The sequence below is a fragment of the Ctenopharyngodon idella genome, chromosome 10 (assembly GCF_019924925.1).
Source record: "Ctenopharyngodon idella isolate HZGC_01 chromosome 10, HZGC01, whole genome shotgun sequence".
NCBI lineage: Eukaryota > Metazoa > Chordata > Actinopteri > Cypriniformes > Xenocyprididae > Ctenopharyngodon > Ctenopharyngodon idella.
In genome coordinates, this window is record NC_067229.1 from 6,369,210 (window position 1) to 6,396,869 (window position 27,660).

The window sequence follows — 27,660 nt, forward strand, 5'->3', positions numbered from 1 at the left end:
ACCTGATCTTGGATCAATTGAATACATTGTATAATAAAAAGGGTGATTTGTAGTTATAGTCTCTTATCGGGCTGATTAATTACTCTCTCCATAAAACAAACAAAACAAGCCCTACAATTTAATAAAACAACGTATTATACAGACACTTAATATTAAAAAGTATTGTATGATTTATTTGAAAAGTGTTTTTATGCATGTTGAGTTACAGTTGCATTTACATCATTCTGGCCAGCAGGTGTCACAACAGTGAATCATTTTGCCAAGCAATTGGTTCAACTGATTCGAAGTTTCGTAAAGCTTTGTTTCTCCCATTACTAGTGCACCCTACCACAAAAAAATTCCTGCCATTATTGGCCAACTCTTGCTTGCAACAGAGCCAACACCATCAAGGTTTATTCCTCCAATTCTTCCGAAATATCAAGGTAATGAAATATTAAACAAATGTGTAACAGCCATTTTTTAAATGTGTTTTTGTGCATTTATGTTCTTTGTTCATTTGTGTACATTATCTAATTATCTTCACTGCAGAACATGTCCTAATTTCTGTGTTGACTGTAATTGGCTAGTCCACCAAATCATAAAATGGCCGCCATCAGGATGCTTTAGTAAAAGTCCCTTCACACCGAAGTGAAAAAATTGGAAATATTTAGGAGAAAGTGCTATACATGCCTTTAGGATTCACACACATCCAGGTCACTGTAGTTAAATCATCTAATAAAGCCATTTGGATGAGCAATATAATTGCTTAAGTGATAAAAACATATCCAGTTAGAAACATGCTACATGCTAAATGTGACCAGTATGAAACAAACATTGGTAGTTGTGTAATTTTATGTTTATAATATAGACTATCTCCACCTTCCAACCACAAATTTATGCATAAGCGTAAATAATATGGCAATTCTGCCATTAGTGTTGCTTGCTGTTCATTATCGATTAAAAAAAAACATCTCCTAGCAACCAAATTTCTGAAGATAAGCAATGATACACAATGCTAGCATTTGTTGTCTACAGATATTATCAGAGAGGATCATTTGTCATGTTTTACACATAGGTCTCTAAAAATGTTTGCGAAAAGGGTTCATTATGATGTACTCTGGGAAGTTTGAGAGCCACCATGTTAAGATGATGTCATACAGCCACATCTCTGTGAAATCGGAGTAAAGGATTACGAAAAAATTTTTATTTTTTGAAGAACGAAGCTGTAAATTCTAAAATTCCCATCATTATTGCATGTTCTTCAGGCCCATTTTTGGGGAAGGGTCCTGCTCCCACTGCTAAACTAATCCTCTAGGACTGTTTGTGATAAAAAAAAAAAAAATAAATAAAAAAAATCAATCAATCAGTGGTCCATAGTCAAGTTTTACATATTCCTTCACCATTGTCTATAACAACATGAACTTATTCTTTTGCACTTAAACAATTTTTAACCTTAGCTAGCTATTTTCCATTTTGGGGGGGATGGGCTCCTGCTCACCCATCCCCCACTGGTAAACTAAAAACCTCTAGGACTGCATTATTATTAATACTGTGAAATGTTAAATAAATCAGAGGTCCGTAGTCAGTTTTTTTTTCCTCATATATTTTATAAATATTCCTTCACCATTGTATACAACAACATGATTTTTTTCTTTTGCACTTAATATAAACAATTTTTTAACCTTAGCTAGCTATTTTCGCGATTGGCTCCGCCCCTTCTTCCAGTCAGCCACTCCGAAACTCTCACCCTCTGAAGCTCGAGAGCCATTTTTGTTTCATGGCAGAGAGCTCGGCAGCTCTCGTTTCAATGCTCTCAGAAGGGACTCGGTAAAAGGTAAGACTCCTTATTTAAAAATTATCTATTTATTTGGAGGAGGAAGCGTGGTATAACAACAGTATGACATTTACTTCAAGCATGTTCGCCATAAAGACTCCGTATATGGCATATGCTCAACTACATTTAGCCAGGATTTTTGCGTATTAGTTTTTCACAAGTAGACACCCAAAGTGGGGCTGAAAAACGTCTGTTGTTTGTGAGACGTTTTTATTCAGCATAATTGCTAGGTAATAGTCAACCGGTGAGTATTAAACGAATGTTTATCTCCCTTTTTCGCCAGCTGAAGGTTCCTCTATTGTGTGTTGCATCGCCATTTGAAATGTTATTGAATGTAATTCTAAATTATTGACGTTTACTGCTACAAACCCCGGGTTTCGCTGTATCACTTCGCCTCTAACATATCATTCGATCTGTTTTAACGCTTTGGCTGCTAAGGAAGATAAATATAGCGAGTAAAGACCGGATCTGTGTATTTTTGTATGCGCTTGGTTACGTCAAACCTAGTGAAGTATCGCAGTTTAGGGGCGCTGTGCGCTCTAGCTACTAGAAAGATGTGTCTGTATTCATGCATGTGTTGTGAATTTAAATACAGACATAGATGTAAACTATAGATCTAATAACAAATAAGTCATAAAAGGAAAGGAATACTCTGTTTTTTCAGTTAAACTGTGTAAGTTGTTATAATTTGTGGGACCTGTAGGCGTTTACCTTTCTACTAAGTAAAATATATTTTGTACATTTTATAAAACTACAAATTTACAGTTACTTTTTTAATGTTTCGGCACAAACATTCATAACAGCATCACATACGTTGCCAAGACGTTTGTTAAAGAGCACAGCATAGAATTGTGTTGTAATTGTTCTGAATAAACATCTTTAAAAGTATACTTCTTGGTAGGGCTGCCCCCTAATAGTCGACTAAAAGTTAAGCCTCGATTATACTCCAGTTCGGATGGAGTATATACAAGTATATACTTGTATTTATACTACTGAAAGTGTATGCTGGGGTCTGCTTGGCGGACGTGTTCCACACATGCGCAGTAGATCGATAAGCAAACATGGATTATTGCACTTCATTATTGCACTTCTGGCTGTCTTTACATTGTTTTAACGATGGATTGTAGAGGTGCGGGTAGTGATGGACTTCTTCACCCAGCCTCTCTTCAAATTCGACGTCCATGTTTTTCCAGCGAATGCGCTGTTGCTTTTTTAGGTGGTCACAAAAAGTGGGAGGCACGCGGATGTCCGCAAAGAGCCTCCGCGTACACCCTCAGATGACGATTTTTACGCCATGTGGAACCTAGTGGACCCTCACGTGCACACGGAAAGTATAACACTAGCTTTAGTCGACTAGAAGAGGCTTAGTCGACCAAGATTTTATTAGTCAGTTAGTTGCAGGGGGAAAAAAAACTCCATAGGAAGTGGCAAAGTCACGATCATTAACAGCGGGCCCTTGTGGTAACTACAGTAATCCAAACATTCGCCTATCATACATCGACCTCAAATATGGCTTATCATTTGAAACATGTAAGTAGTAGCAACTTTACATGGCTGCTAACTCTAATGTTAACCTAGATAAATGTGCGCTATTATATATCCAAGTTTTCGAGCGGAGTGTGGAAGACAGAGCTAAAGTATAGCGCGCTTCATTATTGCACGACATTGAGGCGCCGACATGGTCACTTGAATTTTTTCCAACCTTTAATTCTCTGTCATTTTTTTTTGTCATACAGATAAGAGTAATGCATCATTCCGAACTGTAAAGGGTCTACTTTTATTTGTGTACACTCACAATAACAACAAAACGTTGTGCTTTTGTAAAATAAAGAAAACAAACAGGATGCACTTTCTGCCGTCTTAGTCTCCCTGAACAGCAGTGTGTCACATACATGAACAGAAACTTAGTGTATAGGCTACTTGCCTCACAGACATGAGAAATGTCTATAGAAAGCTTGAAACGTCTACTTTTAAACAAACCAATTTGAAGCAAAAACAGATACTCTGATTATGTAATCCGTATGACAGGTACATTTCTCTCTCTATAGGCGCGTTACTGCGGAACTTCATCTTTGCAGCTGACACTGACTCAGAAAACATTAGTTCTATTAATTAACAATTAAAATGTTATTTTATAATAATAAACTTATATAAACTTTGGCTGTTGCTATTGTTTCCGACACATTCATTATCATTACTTTTGTCAGTGCTTTGAGGCAAGCTTTATGCGTGCTCTTGAGAGAGCGAGGAATATATTCCGCCCCCCAGTATATTTAAGTAATTAATGTAACTGTGTGATTAGTCGACTAATGGCGTAAATGAATGATTACTAGTCGACTAGAAAAATCTTGAGTTGGGGGCAGCCCTACTTCTTGGTCATAACCGTAGAAAGACACGTGCGCACTATCTAGTGGAATTCTGTGCAAGCGCTCAAATCATTCACACATGCGCCGTTGTACTGCAATGTCTGTGTGGACACAAAAATTGAGTTGCACATGGATGGTGTGCGCGGATGTCCACAGACCCTCCTGATGATGAAAATTTCATCGTGTGCACAGTGCGTGGACTGCCGTAGAACGTGGATGGCCGAAGTATACTTTGGGTTTTAAGCAGCATGGCGAATCACTGTCAGTTTAAAACAAAGGACTGATCCCATTTGGGGGTGGGGTAAGCATACTGTTTATACTGCAGTGAATATTACATGAAATAAAAAATTCACACTATTGGAGTTGTCGAAAGTAACGACTTCAGTACCATTTAAAAATGTGATGCTTTGATCGCTGTTGTGCGGATTCGTAAACGCGTCTGATTGGCTATTGTTCACGCGCTCATTGGATATGTCTGTGATTGGCTACAGTGATCAATGCACGGGAGCATTTGAAAGCACATGGAAGTGTTTGAATTTGAAAGCAGGATGCCTGTGTATCCGTGTAAGCGCTAGGTGAAGAGCGTCATTGACTATTTACAACGTTTTTGAAGCGTTGATCATTAAAGCTAATCACAGACATATCTGATGAGTGCGTGAACACAATGGCGAATCAGAGGTGTTTACGAATCCGCTCAACAGCACTCAGTGTCACATTTTTAAAATTTAAGTACCGACTAGGTACCAAAGTCTGTACTTTTAACTCTACACACTATATAATTTCTAAATGCATGTTGTTGATCTTATTGTGAATGATTCATCCATGAATATGTTTCATTTTTTTTCGGTTTTCTGATAAGCTACAAACATCTCTGTAGTGACGTATGCTGAACTTCTTTAATCATTTAGTCCACTTAAACCCGGCCCTTTTCTTATCAACCACAAGCTCACTTCCCTGACCTATTTTTTTTTTTTTTTTTTCCGGTAATTTGTTTCACTCAGATTCACATCACAAAATGTAAGATGTTTTTCGCTACTTCCATTACATTGCAACTTTATAAAGCCTTTATATTTACTTTCTTTTCAGTTCCACTGCTCTTCTGAGGGCATCCTGTGTGAACAGCTCCTAACATCCAAAACAAAAAAAAAACCCATTGTTTTAGAGATGTTGCAGATGATAATATGTTTTAAAATGACATTTACTGTAGATGAAAACACACATCAAATAAATGTCTTGGCAATGTAAATGCGCTTTCAGGGAACAATATATCCCAATATGCATGTGTACATCACATCGACATGTTAAAGTGTGTGATGTAGCATTTCATTCCAATTATTGTATACAAACATCTATTTAATATCTTTAAATGGCGTGAATTTTTGTACATGCTTAATATATTAATTTGTTCATAAATTTTATGAAAATATCTGCTGGACAGTATTCTATTTGTTTTTGAGGTCTTTTGCTGGTTAGCAAACCTTTTATAAATTACTTCTGGGCAGGGCTGGGCGTTTTTTTTTCTCTCGATTAATTCGAATTTAATGTTTTGCCTCGATTTAATTTATTTTTTTAAATCGAGAAATCACGATTTTGAATAAAAATGTTAGCAAGCGTTACAATTGGACATGTTGACAGTACAGCAATGGTAACTGTATTAGGAGAAGAAAATTATCCGACCTCATGATGGCGCCGGCGCGCCTGATTAACCGCTCTCGTGTGACGTTCTATGAGCGTAGAACACATCACTATTCTTAAGCGGCTGTTCATTCAGAAATGCATTATTGCGTTATAAAAATGAGATGCAGGCAGTGGAATGAGAGAAAAAAGGCAAAGTTATTAAATGCGAGTTGAGCTTTTTTTTTTTTTTTTTTTTTTTTTACTTGACTGCCGTGTTTTTAGAATGCCGTTTCATGGGTGAGATGCTGCAAAAGACGCGAGACACAAGTGCAACACCTAAACATGTCCGCCAAGCATAAAAACAATAGGACAAATGGCACAATGGAAGGCAAAAACCTGTTTGATGTTTCATGTTTGCATGATGGTGACAGGCTGAAAGCTGCTGTTTTCTGTTTTTACAAAGCATTTGCTGTTAATAATAGCCTATTACTGGTGTTATTTATTGCTATTACTTTTTGGCTAAGAAATATTTAGCATTTTCTTATTTTATATTTGAGTATATAGGATGTGTTTCAGATAAGTTTGTACAACATTTGCCTTCATATTTCAGGCATATTTCTGCAAAGATATTTACAAACAGTTTTACATTTACACCATGTTGATCACTTCATGTGTGGTGCACTTGGAATGGAACTTTTTTTAAACCAGATTGTTAATAAAGTGAATGTTACTTAAATCATATTGTAGTTAAGTTTTTAAGTTGACTAGTTAAACAGTAAAAAAAAAAAAAAAAAAAAACGAAATCGTGAATTGGTCAATCGTTCTGAAAAAAATCGATTTTATTTTTTTGCCGTATCGCCCAGCCCTACTTCTGGGTAAAAGTGTAAACATCAAATACGATGTGTTCTACAATGTATAGGTTCCAGTGTTAATTTTCAATATGCAATGCATTGCAGTAGCACATTTGTCATGCGTTATCTCTTCAATGCGCAATGGAGTTAGTTCTTGTATGCAATGCAAAAGCACATATGTTATGTGTTATCTCTTCTAGAGTTGTCAAAAGTACCGACTTCGGTACCAATCGGTAGTGAAATTTAAAAAATGTGATGCTTTGAGCGCTGTTGAGCGGATTCGTAAACACCTCTGATTGGCCATTGTGCTGACGCGCTCATCGGATATGTCTGTGATTGGCTACAATGATTAATGCACAGGAGCGTTTGAAAACACACGGAAGTGTTTGAATTTGAAAGCGTTTGAAAGCAGGCATCTATTAGTGGACTGCCTGCTTTCAAATGCTCTCATTTGTATCTTTGTAAGTGCTCGGTGAAGAGCGTCATTTTACATTTTTGAAGAGGTGATCATTAAAGCCAATCTCAGACATATCCAAAGAGCACGTCAACACAATGGCCAATCAGAGGTGTTTACGAATCCGCTCAACAGTGCTCAAAGCATCACATTTTTAAAATTTCAGTACTGACCTGGTATGGAAGTCGGTACTTTTGACAACTTCTAATCTCTTCGATGCACAACGGAATAAGTTAGATCTTGTATGCAATGCAATGAAACAGTATATTTCATGTGATATTCTTTAATGCACAAATGAATAAGTCAGGTCTTGTATGCACTGCAATACAATAGCACATATTTTAAGTTATTCTTAAATGCACAAGGGAATAAGCTATTTCTTGTATGCAATGCAATGAGCATATGCAACAGCATATTTCATGTTTGTGTACAACATTTTTAAAAAGTGCAAATTTATGTACGTTTTAAGGCCAGACACGAATGTTTGGCTAAACACATTGCAAGTGTGTGGCCCGGTTGAACTCCTAAAAAGTACTGTTGTGTTGATGTGGTGGCATAAGAGCCGATAGATTTACCTTATCAAATTTTTATTTTTCACATAACTAGTTATAAACATCAATTTCAACTTGCTTAGCATGTTCCTTTTTATTCAGTTCCACCCTGACAGTAATAAACCCGAAAGAGAGAAATGACTATAAAAAGCACTCTTAGTGCTAATGTCTGTTGTAGCACTCCTAGTGGTATTGCTGGAATAGCAGGATGTACTTGAACTACTAACTGTGTTCTGACACATTTCAGAATCCAAAAATATGCACAAAGCAACAACTAGCGTGCGTTGCTAGAAGTGTTTGCATACTTTCTACTTTCCTGAAGCGTTTAGTTCCAACGCTAATCAAATACAGCTGTGCAGCTAATCCTGAAGACTTTAATTACGGTAGGGTTTTCAGGTGTGTTTGATTAGTGTTGGAGCAAAATCCAACAGGACAATGGCCTTCAGGACCAGAGTTCAATAACCCTGATTTGTCAGGCAATTCACAGCAAACTTATTCACCACAAACAACATTTTGAATAGAAACAATGCATTCATATGAAGCTATTCACACCCATGATGAAGATTTACATTTGAAAATGGAATGGAGTAGGTGAAAATGACCATGTCTTTGAGCTAGTGTTCTATATTGGTTGTTTTCATCTAGTATTAACATCTTTCTCTGGTGGACGAGGCTACATACAAGTTTAAACAAGATCCAAAACATTTTGTGATCTGATCAACCATGCCAGAAACATCATTAACTTCCTTTACATAAACTTTTGAGAATGAGAGGGGTCTAAAGAGACCATTTTTGCAACACTTGTGAGTGGTCTCATTCACACCAGGTATACCAACATATTTAGTTGTTTTTACAGAACACATTCAAAATGGACAGACTGCAAAGAAAACGGACCAACCAATGGGGTATGAACTTAGAGATGCGCCAATGTATCGGCCACTGATACCGCTGGGACAGTACATCGATTCTCAATTCACGATACAAAGAATCTGGAGTGATTCTGATATTTTCTGATGTATTGCGATCCTCTCTCGAATCAATTCTGAGCTTAGTTTTTAACAGCAGATGGCACTGCTTGCTTTAGAAACACCCATACTCTGCTTGCTTCCAATTTCTTTACACACACCACCTAAACCTAAATTAATCATTCATAAAGTTCGAAAAGGTTGAAGCGAATTACAAGGGTGTTCGCAGTAAGCTGTGTTGACATTAATCTCGCATCGTATAAGAATTATGTGCCGAGGTGCAAGTACATTTAATAGGGATGTAAACCAGACGGTTCATCCTGATACGATACAATATCGATTCTCATAGCCAGCGATGTGATATTTGCCAATACCTTAAATTCTGTGATATGATTACGATATGATTCAATTCAGGGGTATATTAATCGATATATCGATATCATGATATTATGTGCTTATTTTACAAAACCAGTTACATTTCATTTACTCACAAATGCAACCAAATATATATAACAAACATTTATTTTGTATATTTGTATTGTATTGTACATTGTATATCAATTAGGGTTGGGCGATGTCTACCCAATTGGCATCAAACGATGTCTACAGTGAAACATCGAGATGAACGATGACATTGGGTTGGGGAGGATTTAATTAATTGGAGTGAATTAAAAATGCTCGCTCTGCTCCATGCCAGTGGACAAGCACATGTGGCGCGCGTCTGGAGAAAGAGAGAACACGCACCGAGCTGGAAGGGCCTGAATGAAGCGCTATTGGCTTTAGATAAAACTACTAGAGGATATAGCACTGAAATATCATTACCACAAACGATCCTGAGTGCTTGTGGTGTGATCCGCACTGCTGTTTTGACGCGCTGCTGGCTTCAACTAGAAACAGTAAAATGGTGCTACAGAATGTTCTGTCTCTCAGTCTGGATGGAAACATGCCAGGGTCCGGATCTGGTCCCCCATTTGAATATCAAGTGGTTTAGTTCGAATCACGTGGAATCACGATGCCGGCTCAACATCGTGATTCCACGTGATTCGAACTAAACCACTTGATATTCAATTGGAGGACCGGATCCGGACCCCGGCATGTCTGTCAGCTCGGTGATGGACAATGGCATCGTCTATCGACCCGACCCTAATATCAATGTATAGCGCAGCTTTTTAATGATAATAATGGCAATAACATATGATAGACAGGACAGAACAAGACAGGCTATTAATACTCTTTCATTGTGCAAAAGTACTATAATATGAAAGGCTTAAATACAGAGTGACACAGAGTCAAAGTGTGCAGCTCTCCTATGCAACACTTTATTGAGCCTTTTCTTTTAACAGTTTTAAATTTCAGTTATTGTGCGTGTGAAGAACAATTCATAGTGCTGTCTTTTCCAGTGTTCTAACAGACACCCGGTAGAAAGTAACATGATTTAGAAACATCAATAAACTCTAGCAAGATAAAGTCCTTTTATGTAAAACCATAGACCTTTATCTGCTAAAGCACAAAAATATGTAAAAAGACTCAATTTACTGACCTATTTGTGCATTATCTGAGATGTGTAATCGCTGTTCTTTTGTGTCTTTCTGCAATGCTTTAAACACAAGCAACTGATTAACTTTCGTGAAGATTTAGCACCCATTCGGACAGTGACAGTTCCATCAACTGTCCCGAGCGTCTTCCACAAGCTCTGAAAGGTAGTTTAAACCAGAATGTACACGTTGGAGAAAATGCATAGATTGACATTGCGTGAAAATGTGGAGTGTGTGACAACAAATGTGCCTCTTAAATATATAAATAGAGCCTACAGGTATTGATTTTTTTACGCGGTGCATCGATACATAGTATCGTTAGACATATAATCTATGTATCGATCTATATCAATATATTGTTACACACCTAATATTTTACCACTTAGATGACTCGACCGAAAGTACGATCGCTGTCCAGCATTCTTTGAGCATTTGAGTGTGTGGTTAAAAACTAGCCTAGAGCGCCATCTGCTGTTAAAACTAAGCTCAATCGATTCGAGAGAACAAAATATCGGAATCGATCCAGATTCATTGTATCGCGAAACGATAATCGATGTATTGTCCCAGCCCTAATATTGATTGGGTGATTGTTGATCAATTTAAAATGGTTTGATGGTTCATTAATTAACTGAGTTGTATAATGTCTGTTGCATATTTCAATGTTTTTCTCTAGGTAAAATAATTAAATGCTCTCAAATTAAATTAAATCTGTACAAAATACGGCAGGGCTCGACAATATGGACTGCCCGGGGCCAGTGTGAACAACACTCTGGACATGTTTTTAGGCCTTGTGAATTAGTACTTAAGCACAAGAAGATGTGAAAGAAACCTCAATTCTACTCGTGGTGTGAGAAGCTTTGTGTGTGCACATCCAAAGTGCACATTTTAGACAAATACTGATTTGAGTTCTCTTACACTTCTAATTCACACAAAATTGAATCAAAATGCTATATTGACAAGTATCCTTGTAAACAGTCGGTTATGTCTTAAATGAATGTAAACAGTTGAGAAATAAAATGCTTGTGTACCAGTATATTGGATTTGTGCAGCTCCTAAAGTGACAGCAGCCTAATATTCCTGCTGTTTTGATGTTAATCAAACAACAAAAGACAAAAAATAATTCACTACTCTTGACTATATAACTTTCGTAACTTTTTAGGATTAATGAATATTTAATTTGTTCAATGAAGAATATATTTTACATTTGATTACTTTACTTTATTTCTGGACCTAAAAAAAACTGCTTTTAGATCTACCTGAAAAGTAGGCTATTTCATATGCATCTTTGTTCTGTTGTTATTCTGTATTTAGGTTGGCCTGTTAAATGGATCCAATCCAGTTTACAGTTCAAGACAGTTCAAGAGAATTACTCAGACTGTTATTAATATGGAGATATAAGCTCAAACATAAAAACAAAAATATAAAATATTAGGAATGTATTTTTAAAATGTATAAAAATGTGTATGTGGTATAACAACTTTATCAATTAAAGTAAAGCCGCAAGTCTGCTCATGCTTCTTTTCAAATCGATAATATTGACGATATCTCTAAAACTATGAATTTTATGAAACGTTTTCTAAGACCATGTCATGTGTAATTTTAGAGAAGGCTGATAAGATGCTAATAAAATATTTTATTGCCCTGTAAAACACCTACTTGCAGTCGATTGTCTAATGTCTGGTGAGGTGAACTGCTCCATTCATGTTCTATTGTTCTCCCTCGACAAACCTTTCACACCTCTGCCGTGAATGATACTTAATCTTCATTATTCTTTTATCATTATTCTTTTGTTTGTATTCAGCCATTCTTAGACTTTATTCTGGCATTACATGGCTTGCCCATCAACACCACATTGATCCCACTATAAATTAATCCACCTATCATCTGAAGTCTTTATAGAATACAAAAAAAGCATATTCTTGGGACCTTATGTGAGTTCTTTTAACAAATTAAATTATGAATTAGAATAGCTTCTGGCGCTACAGGTGCATTAGAGCTACAATTAGCATCAAGCTACATAACACAATTTAAAAGATTAATATTATTACGCTTTTACCCAACTCACTTTAAACCACCATCGAGTGTTTGTATTAACTTCCGATCGCGATCTAATGTTGATTTTAGTCATATGATGTTGAAATGTTATATTTAGCATTTTATATGGAGCTAATCGCTACACCTGCTTAGCGTGTATACTGTAAACATTCTTTATTCCTATGAAAATACCCTAAATCACAAAAAAATCAAACACAAACCATATACTATTGTAATCGTGTGTTTATTAGCTTCTTGTTTCACATGTAGAAATGTTTTTTTGGGTTTGTTTTTCACGGAGCTCAGAACAAGGAAGTGTACAGGACAGCGTCATGCAGAAGGGCAGGAATTATGCCACGTAGGATGATTGACAGCTCTAGATCAAATGAGCGTGTCACTGAGTCATAACTTGTGCAAAACCCGAACAGGAGAGACAGAGCGCGCTCTGAACACTCTTTCAGCTCTTCGGGTTGCATAATTTGGTGGGAAATTAATAGAAATGGTATTCTGTATGACTAAATATCTTGCAAACATGTGAGAATAAATCAGTATTTATCCAAATTTGAGCACTTTTGGACTAAGAGCCCTAATGGACGTTGTCTAGTGCATCTTTGTCAACACAAATAAACCGGAGCAGACGTTAGAGAATATGAATTAACTGAATTATTCTATTCAAAATATCAAACATTACAGATTGATTATTTTGCACTCCTGATATAAATTAAGAAATTAATGTCACTGCAACCTAGTTTTATCATAAACAATGGTCAGATATTGAAGCTAGAGTAGAGCTGCATGGTTAATCGTTAAAAGATTGCGACCTCAATTCAAACACCCATGCGATCTTATTCCTAAATGACAATGATTCCGCTGTGTCTATTATGCCCGTTTCACATCGCAAGCGACAGCGGAGTGTGAACAACGTGTGTTTTGTTTTGTCGCTGCCCATGTTAATGAAAGAGAGGGTCGGTCGTCATTCTTCCAGTGTGAACGCTCTCATTCATTAACATGAGTAGCGACACGTTGTTCACGCTCTGTTGACGCTTGTGATGTGAAACAGGCTTTAAACCATAGACTTCAGGGACTTTGGTTAACCTTTGAAACATCGATCATCACACTGCAACATTCGTATGAAGCAGCCTCACTAATAGTCTGTTATTTTTGTGTTACATATGGGGGACTGGGATAAAAGTTTATAATTTGGGTATAAATATGTCTACAGTAGTGATCAAAATAGAGAATCACTTTTTGAAAGTGTTTTGACACTTGTATGTATTGTCATTTATCTCTTTAGCCAGGAGGTGGCGACAAGTAACTGTTTAAAAAAAAAAAAAATCATTGAATCATTCATTCAAGAGATTAATTCACAAATGCTGATTCATCCAATAACGAAACAAGTCTTTATGAATTAGACATTGACTCCTTCATTCACATTCATTTTTTAAAATTATTTCATACAAATTAATCTTTAAATGGATGGAAGCAATAAACATTTAATAAACATCAGAACCTCTAGTAAATTGAATGCCATTTTGTTTAGTTGTCTAGTGTTTTTTTTTTTTTTTTTCTTCAGAATCGTGGGAGAATCACGATCTCCAACAAAAACATTGTGGTTCTAATTTTAATTTTATCATGCAGCTCTAAGCTGGACTCTTAAATCTTTCTAATGATACTTAATTTGTCCAGATCAAGTAAGAGTATGATGTTTTAAAGGTGCAATGTGTAAAATTTGGGAGGATCTATTGACAGAAATGCAGTATAATGTACATAACTATGTTTTCAGTGGTGTATAAAGACCTTACATAATGAAGCGTTTTTATTACCTTAGAATGAGCCATTTCTATCTACATAGACCGCGGGTCCCCTTATGTTAAGTCGCCGTTATGCGCCGGCATGTTTCTTCAGCAGCCCTAAACAGACAAACTGCTCTACAGAGCGCATGTAGTCACTATGTTGTTTTTCTTCTAAGTCGTTCGTGTTTTTAGAGGCAGCTTGCATCGTTACTATGTTGAATTAGGCCTGGGCGATAAAACGGTATCGATATTTATCGACGGTACGTCTTAATCGATAACGAAAAAATGTTCGATATAATTCTTGATATAGTTTCACTTAAATGCATTAAAATGTAAACAGACATGAAGTTCGGTTTCATGAACAACTCTCAAGCTCGCTCCGTCCCAAACAGACGCGCTTCGAGTGACACGCAAACAAGTTGCTGTGGAGTTCACTTGCGCAATTGGCATGTGAAATCAGAATACAGAAACACATGAAAATGAGTGCTGTACCTGCCGGCGACGAGGAGATTGTGAATAAAAAAAGGACATTTAAGCTCGTCAGTGTGGCAGTTTCATGGTTCCTTATGTCTTACAGTTGATCGACTTTAAAGTTTGTCTTGAGAGAGCGGTTGTCATGTCGGTATTAACAGCTGCACACTGTTTTCACACAGTATCTTTTATTTCTGTGCTACAAATATTCAGATTATCACAGAAGTACTGAGATAAAAGTTTATAGTTCAGATTAAACACTAATGTTTATGTTACCGATCAAAATAGAGCAAATCAGCTTTTAAGAGAAACTTGAACGCGCTAAAAATGACGCATTTCTCGATTACATTGTTTCACCACCAGGTGGCGACAAGTGACTGTTAAAAAATGTATTTGACGTTGAATCTTCATTCAACAGATTCTTTAAAATACACGGATTCATCCAGTAATGAAACAAGAGTATTTATGAGAGAGTCATTGAATCATACATCCAAACAGATTTTTTTTTTAAATAATTACTTCAAATATATTAAAAAATTTAAAATAGACTGAATTGTGCAGCTCTAAGTTTCTTTAACACTTATTTAATCTTCATATAAAATATAAGAAAGATTTGTTTACATTTTATTTTGCTTTGTTTTAAAAAGTATTTGTTTGCCTTAATTAAAAATGCATTGGTTAAATTCAAACATTTTTTTCTACTAAATTTTTTTCAATAATTATCGATACCGATCAATATAAATCATTATATCGTGATAATTTTTTTAGCTGTATCACCCAGCCATATGTTGAATACACACGAAGAAGTAGTAGTAGTAGTGGTAGTAGTAGTAGTCATCTAGTTTATTAGAAGTAGAGACCGTTCTTTGTTAGAAGAAGAAAGCCAGTCAAGCAATGAAGTTAACGTACTCTCTGCTGTCTCAGGTGACGACATCTTTGTCTTGTGTCAGCCAGACTTGCTTCGAAAGGGAGGGGTGAGCGTCGTTGGTTGCAGTTTACAACCTCACTGCTAGATGCCGCTAAAATTAACGTGCAGTGAATGTTGAACAACAATAATCTGGGGCCGTCGGCAATCTTTGTGAGTAAAGGGGTTAATGACGAGCAACACATATCTGTATCGGAATCCACAAATAATATTTTGTTAAAATTGGCATCGGCCAAAGAAAAAAAAAAACCGTATCTGTGCATCCCTAATATGAACTTTTCGCCCTTTTCCCTGAGTCACTGCTACTAGGCAATTCAGCATTTTGGTGGCAGCCATTTTGTCATTTGTAATTAGACTGCTGTTTTCTTGGCACCCTTTTTTCAAATATTAAAATCAATATTTTTCAAATATTTTTCAATTTTTTGGGAAAATTACTTTATATAACCATACTTTTTGTTATATTATTTTGACACAAGTAAAATAATTTGTTTGTACAGTAAAATATTTCTACAGTATAATAAGTTTGTGCATGTAGATTTATGCAACATTGTACTTTACGCCAAATTATATCATCAGAATGCATCAAAGCATCTTGCTCTATCTGCGTCCTGTCACTGTTTCTGTTGTAGAGCTATTTGAGTGTTGATTCTCCTCCATCTTCTCTGTCAACAGACCAACTAAAGATGTTCAGGAGTGATTCCGGTCTTTATTCAGCCCAGCAAATACTTGTATCACTCTTGGTGTGAATAGACCTTTCAGATGTGATTCATCTCACAATCATTGTTAACGGCTTCTTGTCTGTAATTCATTAAATCTGGTCTTGTCTGAACTCTTTACCCTGCAGTTTTCGGTATGGGACAGGTCTTTCGGTTTGGTGTAGCAAATGAATATAGTGTTGTTTTATCCACTGCATGTGCAGATCTTTTCTGTGTGGGGGAAACTCCCAAGTTTCCCCCACTAGGATGGGACAATATTGTTTATATCATTATATTTTGTTGCGAACACATCTGAAAAGTAATGAAGAACACAGAGTAAGCTGCTGCCCAATAAGTGCACGATCCAAGTTGTCTTAAACATGAGATGTGCTTTATATTAAGCGCTTCAAACAAAATCCTACATGGCTATGTGTGTTTGTAATAGTGTTGTCACGATACTGGAATTTCTATCTTCGATACGATACCTTGAAAAATATCGATATTTGATACCATTTTCGATACCACAGGGAAAACTGCCATGCATACCGCCATACAGATATTTTTATCTCTTTTTTTGAAATAAACATGGCTTTAAGTGTTACAGGTGGGTCTAACAGTACACTACACAAACACTACAGCAATTAAATAAAGTAATTAAATGTAAAAAGAAACAACAACACTGGATGGTCTTTATTGTAAAAATTAAATACAGATTACTGCTTACAATTAAAGTTACAAGATCAGCAAGTGTTTCCCTAATTTTGTCTCTTGTTTTTTTTTGGTTAACGTGACAGACAGCAGCGGGTTTATTAGGTTGCTATCACTTTAAGAGCTTGTGCACGGAAACACAACACGCGCTGTATTCCCAAACTGACTGTTTAACTGAGTAGACCTGCTTTATGAGAGCGCCACTTACATAGATCAGTGGTGCACGCGCGAAACCTGCAGGAACGACTAAAATGATGCGCAAGGCAAGCACCTTCTAAACTGAGCAAATGAGACGAGTGACGGTGCGTGTCCACTGGCGCGAAGCGGTGCGAGCGTTTTCAGTTCGTTCCTAACCTCCATAGGAATGAACTGAAAACGTTCGTACCGCTCCGTGACAGTGGACACGCACCTTGACAGGAAGCGGGCGTGTCACTTAACCGTCAGAGAGGAGAGAAAATTAAATCGCGCAGCTGGTATCGGTATATTGACACTGCAGAAAAGGAGTATTGGAATCGTTTCAGATATTTCAGTATCAATGCATATCGAAATATCTATAGTTTGACAACACTAGTTTGTAATGTGTTTGACATGCATTTGTGTTGCAGCAATATTGACAGACTTTTAAGACAATTTGTTCAGTAAACCACTGTATAACTGTTTAGTAAACCAGTTTTTTTTCTGCCTGCTGTACTGAAAACATACAGAATCTTAACTTCAGAACTGTAATTTTTGTGTATTGCTACATGTCTACTGATTTGGTAAAAATGTAAGAGGTAAAACAAATGGTCCAATGAAAGTCTTTTAGCACTAAGGCCATGTGTCCACCAAAGCATTTTTTTTTTTTCCAGCGGCTAACCTACTTTTCCAATTGTTTTCAATGGGAGTGCCGCGTTTTTTAAACGGCAGGAGTGTAACGAGGCGCTGAGCATCTTTTTCACGCTCAAGCGCTGAGTGCTTGACGTTTTTTACCGGTCTCCGAACATACATGGCAAGTACTCTACATTGTGTTGACATTTTTAGTCTAAAACAAGTTATCTGCGAAATCAGTTACAAGTAGCAGTGCCGCGGATATTCCGTATCATAGCACCAAAGCATCTCAACTGGGGAAAAAAAAAAAAAAATGCTGCAATGCCGAAGCTCTCAAGCGCTCACAGGAAGGCGTTTTCAGCAGAGCGTCTAGTGTTGTCAGCTGGCTAAAAACGCTTTGGTGGACATGTGGCCTAAGAGCAAAAAAGTACTTATTTGTCAATGTTATGATTTAAAGAAGTGAAATGCAATAAAAGAGATCTTGATGGCTATTTGGACTCACAAGGCCGTGTTGTAGTTGCCCTTCAGTCTTAATATATTTTTCTCTGGTCTTCCATCTTGAACGTCTGAGTGAACTCATTCAAACAGATCTGATTCTTCTGCACTTGAAATTGAGTGATCTTTTTGCTTTGGAGTGTCTTGTAATTTTTATAAGACCCATTTAAACCAAGAACAGAATTGAGTAACAGCACCGACAGACAACAAAATGCGGACAATCACCAGATTACAGTACGTTACTTCTCAGACATTCCACAACCCGACAAAGTGTCTGTTGCCATTTGTCTGCGTCTGTTTGTTCAATGTGAATTGGCTTTATGACTCTTTTCTTGTTTGTAACATGTAAATTAAAGGATTAGTTCACTTTGAAATGAAAATTAGCCTAACCTTTACTCACCCTCAAGCCGTCCTAGGTGTATATGACTTTCTTGTTTCCAACGAAGACAATTGGAGAAATATTAATAAATATCCTGATGCATGAGTATGAGCTGAACAAAGTGCTTCCATCCATCATAAATATGTGCTCCACACAGCTCCGAGGGGTTAGTAAAGGCCTTCTGAAGCGAAGCGATGCGTTTGTTTAAAAAAAAATCCATATTTAAACAAGTTCTGAAGTCGAATATCTTCCGCCAGACCACCTTCTGTATTCAACATACACAGAAAGTGTAAACCTCTTGCAGTTCACAAAGCTTACACTACGTCATGCACCTTTCCTATTAAAGTGCATTTTACTTAATTAACTAATCTAGGGCTGTCACTAACGATTATTTTGGTAATCGAGTAATTGGTGAATTATTTTGACAATTGAGTAATCGGATAATATTGTTTGTGGTAATAACTATAGACTGAAGTGATTTCCCTTTTTAAAAAGACTTACAATACACTGCCTGGCCAAAAAAAAGTTGCTGTTTGGATTTAAATTGGCAAGAGCCTATGATTGGATCATTATTGCAGTGGTTATTTTTCTAGCATGTTATATGTTTGGGAACAGTTCTTCTAACCCTAATTGATGGAGTGTATAGCTTTTCATTTCTTAAACAACCATGTAGGAAGACACATCATGGCCATATTTAAGGGATGGCAATATCAAGATTCATCAGGCTCAAATTGTTAAAGAATTGTTGGGAGGGAGCATGAAGAATCATTTTCACACATAAAATGAGCACCTCTGAGTCCAGACCTTAAGTCTTTAGGATGTGCTGGAGGAGACTCTTGCATTGTCAATACAAGATCTTGACCAAAAAGTGATGCACCTCTTGATGAAAATAACATCACAGTATTTATTTCCATTAAGAGGTGCATCATATTATTATTATTATTATTATTATTATTATTATTATTATTATTATTTATTATTATTTATTTTTATTTTTTATTTTTTGGGGGCATTTGGTTTTATTGAACAACAATATAAAAAGCATTATGTATAATAACAAATGCCTGCAGAGGCCAACAGCCTGGTGAATGTTGTTGTTACACTTTACAGCAGATCAAATCCTTGTTTAATATTGGCTGAACATTTAATTCAAATATCTACTTAATCTTCAATATTTGCACACGATCTAATAATGCGGTTCATGGATTTTCGTCCGTGGAATGCGCCACTTCCGGCATTTCATTTAACCTGAATTTGATAGAGGAATTGTGACAGCCCCACACTAATAATCGTGTATGAATGTCACTTCAGTTCTACTTTTTGAGCAGTAAAAGACAATATAATTTAAGCACTGTAAAAGGTTTTGTTACAAACTCAACTTAGTCATGCTGAAATCACGAGATTGCTTTTCATCTCCATGAGAAATATTGTCACGTTTTAATAGCTCATGGCACACCCCTAGAAATAATGCAACATAAGACACCTGCACAAAACAAAACCAGCAGACAGGCTGAATGAAAATGCAAATTCATTCTCTGATAGTCGGTGGCACTTATTGTGCAGCAGCAATATAGCATTTCCTTGGTTACCCCGTACACAAAGAAGCACTACACGCTATCTATAGAATTTTGTTTGATCTTTGGTTTTTTTGCAGTAGCTCTGTATATTTCTAAGGCATCAGTGTCGAAGAGTAATTAGCCGGTGGAATGGATTTACTTATTGTAGAGTTAGTGAAAGTTATCATGAGGATTGTAATGTTTGAAGCGGGTGCCATAACAAATATCAGTAGGCCAGTAAGATTTTAAAACAAGCAGTTAATTCATAAATCCATAAGAGCTTACCTTCATGCTGTGGAAATACAAGCCAGAAGACAGGACAACACAAACGCAGCACTGAAAAGGGGCAGGGCTACATAACGGAGGTAAGAGTAAAAGAACATTGTCAGAAATCAAGTATAAAAAAAAACAACAACAAAAAAAACAAACTGCTTTAAGCAGCTCCGATTTATGGCATCTCTAGAAATTTACAATGAAATTTCAAAATATGCTAATAGATTCTGATTAAACTTTAATGAAATGAGACTTGATGGACTCCTTGAGTCATACCGAGAACAATTATCCAGCGTTAGCGTCAGTCAAGCTCGCATCAGCTGACTCCCAGGTGACTCACGTCTACCTATAGGAATACGACGCCTATAACAGCATCCATATATAAGCTCTTCAGTATTATCAGCAGATATTGCATTCTCAGGAGCTAATTACCCTCCTCCATCCCCATCTCCTCCTCTCTTCAGTCAGGATTGGCCTTATGATTTCGCTGAATCCGACTAATTCTTGAAATATGTGTACATGTTAAATTATTGACTAACTATATCTGCATATATTGGTTCTGTTCTGTTTATCCTAGGGGGGTTATTGCTGCTCTCCCTGCTCTTATCCATGCTAGGCTGCATGGATGCGCAGGGAGTTCTTGCCCAGAACAGAATCATACCGCCAATACAAAATCTATGCAATTATCAATCATACTTGACGATAGTGGTCCTGACAGAAATGCCATATTTTTGGTTGAAATTGCTGTTCGCCATTTTGAATTTCTTTGAAAACCTGAATTTCTTTGGAACTGTTGGTTCAATTTTCACCAAAATCAGTTCCAATCATCTTCTGACCATGCCAGCAAAAAGCTATTGATTTCGTGTTGATAGGCTGTAACTCTGCTGCTACACTTTGGCATATTGACGCCAAACTCTGTGTCAGTAGCTGTTTGCATGCACAACTTTTGTTTTAGTCAGAATTAATTCATTCCGATTGATGAATCCAAACGTAGTGTTTAAATGAATGCTAAGTACAGTGCAAGGTTATGTAAAATCTCATATGTAAAATGATGTGCGCATTTGTCACAAGCTTCAAATCGGAATTGAATTTTTGTCATGTGCACTGCACTAATATACAGAGTTTTAGAATAACACGACTCGGACAACAACTGCAGCTCGTTCCGTGCGTCATATGTCAGTACGCCATTTCTACGTCATTGCACATGCAGTCTTTTCCAGTTTCAGTTTTCAATGTGATCAAGTGTTTACATGTCCTCTCAATCGGATTAGAAAAATAATAAACCACCCCTTCCAATCCGATCAAAATTTCTTTTGGATCGGATCACTTAAGGTGTTTACATGAAGGCTTTTCAGTCCAATTGAGCCGTCAATACGATTACTAACGGATTATTTAGTTGCATGTAAATGTAGCCATTGTCACCTCACACTGACCACACAACATGGTAACAGCATTGCTTATTGGTCAAAAATAAGCAATTAAATAAATCATATTATTAGTGATTGTATTTAATTTTTCAGCCATTTTGACTAAAAATGTCTTTATTTACTCATTGTTGCAATTGGACTGATGCTCCCTGCTATGCTTGCATAACTCTTCCTCATGCCTCTTTTGTGCTTGGCCCATTATCTTTATTTTGTTATAAGAATTTCTTTTTATATTTATATAACTGGATAGACAAAAATACTTGTTAATTTCATTGTGTTCTTTACTAAAGATGCCATACCGAGAAACAAACTGGCAATTACAAGCGGATGATTATGTCTTGAGAAGATCATCTCTATTCTTTAATCACTATCTGTATATAAATTAATCACAAATAAAAACATGATTTCCTTGCTACTAACAGGAACCGTTTAGTCACTGGCTTGATTTACTGATGTGTAAACCGTGATAAACAATTTTGTCCTGTCAGTCATCTCTCCCCTTACACTTGAAGTCACGTGATAAGTAAAATCGGACTCCTGCTGCACTGTGCTGCGACTTTGCAGCTTGTGCTGTTTGGAGCAGTGCAGACGCTTTGTTTATAATTGTATTGTCCATTTTCCAAATGAACTAAGTGCGGTTCTCAACGCCACGGTGGCCAAGTAATGTAATCGGATATGAAGCACTTGATACAGCATCAAGCTAAAAATAAATATTACTTGAACATGTTTGTCTCCAAAATGTTCTCGAATGTATTTCACACAATTTTGTTTGTACAAGCTCCTTATTTTTTAAATAAATTAATTAAATAGTTGAATGATTCAAGAAATTTTCATTTTTCAGTATGTCCAAACTGCATAACCGGGATGTATCTAGTTGAGCCATGGTACTGTTTAGACCCAAAACAGACAATAAAAAAAAAAAACGTTGTTTTACCAAACTACATCAGTCTAGACTGAGTTGGATGTTTTACAGGGAGTAGTTTAAATTAAGGACTACATCTATAAAGATACAATCTACTTGTTTGTCTGAAACGCCTGCTGATAGTTATGTTGGACTTGTAGTGTTGTAATAAAACACACCTTATCTTTTATGTGCAGAAACCTCTAAACATTTTGTTGCTCTATTTAGAGAAGAATGTTAACTTTGTTTGAGTAGCCCAACATAACAACATTGGCTCAACCATTGCTTTGTTTGTGAATCAACAGCGGTTAGGAAACCCGTTTGAAATCAGTCATGTAATTTTGCTAATCCATTTGGTACTAGTGTTGCAGAATTTACACTTCACCTTTAAAATGCTGTTTTTCATACTAGTTACTATAAACTGTAATTCAAATGCGCATCTATAAATCATCACCCTAATATCCTTTTCATATTCACAGACACCTGAAGTCCTTATGCATACCAGCTGTGAAGGTGCACCATGAATTTTGAAGAGCAGGGCATGGGGAGGGTAGTCCATTCCTGGGCCAGATTTGCCCCAGCTGGACATACTGCCCTCGAAGAGGCCCTGAGGGTCTTTAACCCCATGTCCAAGGATCTGTCGAACACTGAGAGACAAATGATGTCCTTTCTTCAAGAGCTAAGGAAAGAAGGAGCTAAGCCTGTGATTTTGAGGAGCAAAGATGTGTACGGATACACGTCTTGCACCACAGAGCCAATCTCTTCCAAGATTGGCAGCAAGGTTCAGAAAGTGCAGAAACCTTGCAAGAAGCGAGGACGGAAAGGTTTGAACAAGAGCAAGGATGTGAATTACTCGATGCTCAGTAGAGCAGCAAAGGACATTCTCCAAAACCAACCCAAGATCCTGCTTACCAATCTCTCGGTGGACCGTCTTAAGCAGAATGCTGCATCGGCAATGCTAGATAAACATTCTGTTCAAGCGCAGCAGTGCCTCAAGCTAACAAACATAAAGGGGTTGACTGGAGGCCACACAGCGAGGTTGCAAATTCACTTTGGTGCTGATTCGAAAAGCTCACCCAGTTTTGCTCTGGGACGGCCACCGGATCGCTCTGGAATTCCGCACTCTCCCACGGAAAATGGCAGTCAGACATCAAACGTAGTTGCCTTGGACAACAAACGTGTTTTGTCGTGTCCGTTCAAAGTAGACGATGCCCTTATTGGAGACTCTGCCCCAGTAGTCTGTCAAAATGGGTTCGGTCTTAAAGATGGTAGCATTTATAAGAAAATCGAAACGGTATCAGGTAAACCTGATGTGATGACCAGTGGTCTAGACAATGGTTCAGTGAGGAGACTTCATTTCCAAAGCTTCAACTGGTCCCAGTCGACACTCACCAATGGACAAGATGTTTCTAGACTGAATGGCAATGGTCTCGAGTGGAAGGTTATAAAAGTCGACGATTCGGTCACAGACGAGGAGGTTAGGAGGAAGGCACAGAAAATCTTGCAAGTTAACTTGTCGCCTGTGATACAGATCCATCCCCTTGTTGACTCTGTATAGACTCTTGCTGGGGTTTTTTTTTTTTTTTGTTTCCTCTTTTGTTGAGTTTTCTTGTTTTGCAGAGTTGTTTTTTTTTTTGGAAACAAACCCTAGGTTAACTCTGGATGGGAGCATTGCAGTTACCTCCAAATTTTGCATTATCATCAAGTAGTTACTGACATCATAATCCAAAGATGGGATGCTTTTTTTTCTGCTCTCACAGTATTTTGTTTCCCTGACACATCCCAGCCTTTTTTTTATTTTGTTTTTTTTTAATGTAACTTCTGAAGGATTGGACTGATGAACAAACCCTTATTTATGACTATGCAGTTCCCAAAATGCTCCTTTTGTTGGATACTGTGGGCATGGACTGCTGTCTTACTGGATCATGGGAACAGACTGAATTTGTAGAGTGATTTATTACATGCTACTGCTTGAAAAGACAATGATAGCCTAACCTAAGTTGGTCTTTATGGTTTTCTACATCCTTCGATCCTGTTGATGTCAATGTTGCCCAGGTTTTTTTGACATCACCAGTTTTGTAATATGTTAGTCTGCCGGCATAGACTGCATATGATATTTTTGTTTAGATTCTAACATGTTCAATTTGGGGGCACTTTTTGCATATTAATTTAATTTCAGGGCAAAATAAATGGCCTTATTCTTTGAGAAGAGTGAAAAATAACTGAATCTTTGTACTCTTTCCTTCTCGATGTACTTGTTTCATTCTGCAATCCACTTCTCATAAATTTCTCAATTTTATTTAAATGTGCCAACCCTGGTATTTAATTTCTTTAAAGTTTTGTTGGTGCCATGACCACAAGTAATTGCAAAAAAATTAAAATTGCTTCATATTCTGAGTTCTCAGCATCCTGTCAAGCAGTGGACTTGCCTGTCCATTGGTTGAACGTACCTCAAACACTTGAATGGGATAATGTTGTTGTCATTAATCCTGTAGTTAATTATGTATATTGTTCATTCCATACATCCAGGAGTTGGTTGGTCCATGTTTCTGTTTGATGAATAGTAGCCATCTTGATTGCCTTCTACACGTTTAACCAGATTCTGAAAATTAAAAACTGCTCTTCAATACAATGGTCTTGATCCACCACTAATGGTAGTATCTTATTGGAAAAGGCAAAATACATTCAGGTTGTCCAATAAATCTTGCTCAAGATATTTTATAAATGTCAATTTTTTGTCTCACCAGGTTTCATTGGTTGAAGATGTTCATGATTTATGTGCATAGAGCAAGGCACAACAGGATGGAAATTTGCTTTTTGTGCACAAGAGGAGGAAAAGATGCGTGAGATTTGAGTTAGCATTGAGCAATGCCTAAGGCCTTTGGTTTTTTTTTTTTTTTCCAAGCTAAAGTAGATGATGGCAAAGCAGCAGTTTATTGGTGCCACGAGGCAAGCGTTTAAAATTTGTTAGAAATTTAAGTTAACCAATGTATGGGTCCTGTTAAAAATCTTACATCCACATGCAAAATACAAACAGAATATATTTTCCTGTTATTCAGTTTTTATTTCCATCCAGTTGAATCTGTGACACTCAAAAGCTGTAAATGTCAGTGTTGTATCTTTAGTTACTGTTATCGAGTTGTGAATTAAAATATGTTTGAGAAATGTTTGGTGTGGATTACTGGGGTCTCAGTGTGTCCTTTTTGTAAAAAAGAACAGACAACATAAAAGTAGTAATTTTTTGCAGCACAATGACATCAGGCCTGGACATGATTACATATTGTTATGGGCAACAAAAAATAAAATTAGTTCCTGCTGTAAGAGCTGGTATGTTCAAAGAAGTTTTGAAATAGCTAATATACACACCAGAGGACTGCACAATTTTTTTTATATTACTATGCCAAGTTGCTTGGCAACCATGTTTAGTTAATGAACTTAGCAGATGTTACTTGGCTAATGAATTGCTTGTTGTGATTATTGCTATTAGTATATTTAATTGTTTTTGTGTTTTAACATTGGTGTGTTTTGATATTGCTGCCACAGGGGGTTTAGACACACTCTTTCGTGTGCCAAAAATTACTGCATTTTAGTGAATTCATAAAAAATAAAAATTTGTAATCATTCTTTCACAATAAATCTCAAACACTATGCTGGAATTTAAATACGTTAGGAGTTGAACCATCTCCTTCCCAGTGCTTTTGTAAAAGGCAGCAGTTTTTCCACCAGCATATTTCTGTCCTTTGCTCCAACCATTTTCCAGCCTTGCAAAAGAGAAGCATCCCTAAAACATGATGCTCCTACCACCATTCTTCTCACAAAATCAGCCGACGTTTTGAAAAGTCCGGCTTCATTACACCATTAAGGCTTTGTTTAACATTTCAGTAACTCAAATTGTTGGGCTTGAATGACAAACTTGTGAAATGGGTAGGGCATTTGTTGCCTTGTGTACCATTTCAACCATCTGTCATGGAGGACCACAGTTTCTTTGAAGTTGCCATAGGCCTCTTGGTGGCCTCTATTTCCCTGGCTTTTCTGGTCTGGGCATGTGAATTTGGAGAAATGCCAGTCTGGCCAGATAAAATAAAGCTGCGAGAAGCAATAATTAGAATTCACTGTAGGGTCTTTAAAGCCATATTTTGAGAGGTTTGAGAAATGGAAAAATGCAAACGTTTCATTGTTATTGTTGTACATTGTGGCAAATAATATAAGATGCCAAAGGAATGATTTGGTGAACACCAATAGTTCTTGGGGCCAAGTTGTTTGGCATGAGAATATGAATTGCTATGTCTCAGTATCAAACAATGTGGAATATACAGCTCTGGAAAAATGTGAGACCACTGCAAAATTAGCAGTTTCTCTTGATTTATTGTTTATATGTATGTGTTTGAGTAAAATTAACAAAAATTCAAGCAGCTTGGCTTGTTTGATGGCCTTCCATCTTCCTCTTGATCAAGTTCCTGAGGTTTACAGTGTGGTTTAGGTCTGGAGATTGGGCTGGCCATGACAGGTTCTTGATCCGGTGGTCCTCCATCCACACCTTGATTGTCCTGGCTGTGTGGCATGGAGCATTGTCCTGTGGAAAAAAACAATCCTTCAAGTTGGGGAACATTCTCAGAGCAGAAGGAAGCAATATGTGTATGTGGCTTGAGTCATGCGTCCTTCACAATAACAGATCTACCCGATTCCAGCCTTACTGAAGAACCCCCAGATCATCACCAATCCTCCACCAATGCTCCATGCCATACAGGCCAATCAAGGTGTGGATGGAGAATCACCAGATCAAGACTCTATCATGGCCAGATCTGAACCCCACTGAAAACCTCTGGAATGTGATCAAGAGGAAGGACATAGTCACAAGCCATCAAACAAAGCCAAGCTGCATGGATTTTTGCTCCAGGAGTCACCCAACAGCAATGTGACTGACTAATAGGGAGCAGGCCAAGACGCATTAAAGCTGTGATTGGAAATCAGGGTTATTCTAACAAATATTGATTTCTGAATTCTTCCTAAGTTAAAACATTAGTAATGTGTTGTTTAAAAATGA

At 37.0% G+C, this 27,660-nt stretch overlaps 1 protein-coding gene across 1 annotated transcript; it reads left to right on the forward strand.

Moving 5' to 3' along the window:
* The first annotated feature begins 1,688 nt into the window (after positions 1–1,688).
* Positions 1,689–25,781, forward strand: ccdc71 (coiled-coil domain containing 71). Its single transcript, XM_051910021.1, has 2 exons — positions 1,689–1,813; positions 23,096–25,781. Exon 2 carries the CDS (start codon positions 23,137–23,139, stop codon positions 24,172–24,174), a length of 1,038 nt encoding a protein of 345 aa, XP_051765981.1. The 5' UTR covers positions 1,689–1,813; positions 23,096–23,136; the 3' UTR covers positions 24,175–25,781.
* Positions 25,782–27,660: the final 1,879 nt, after the last annotated feature.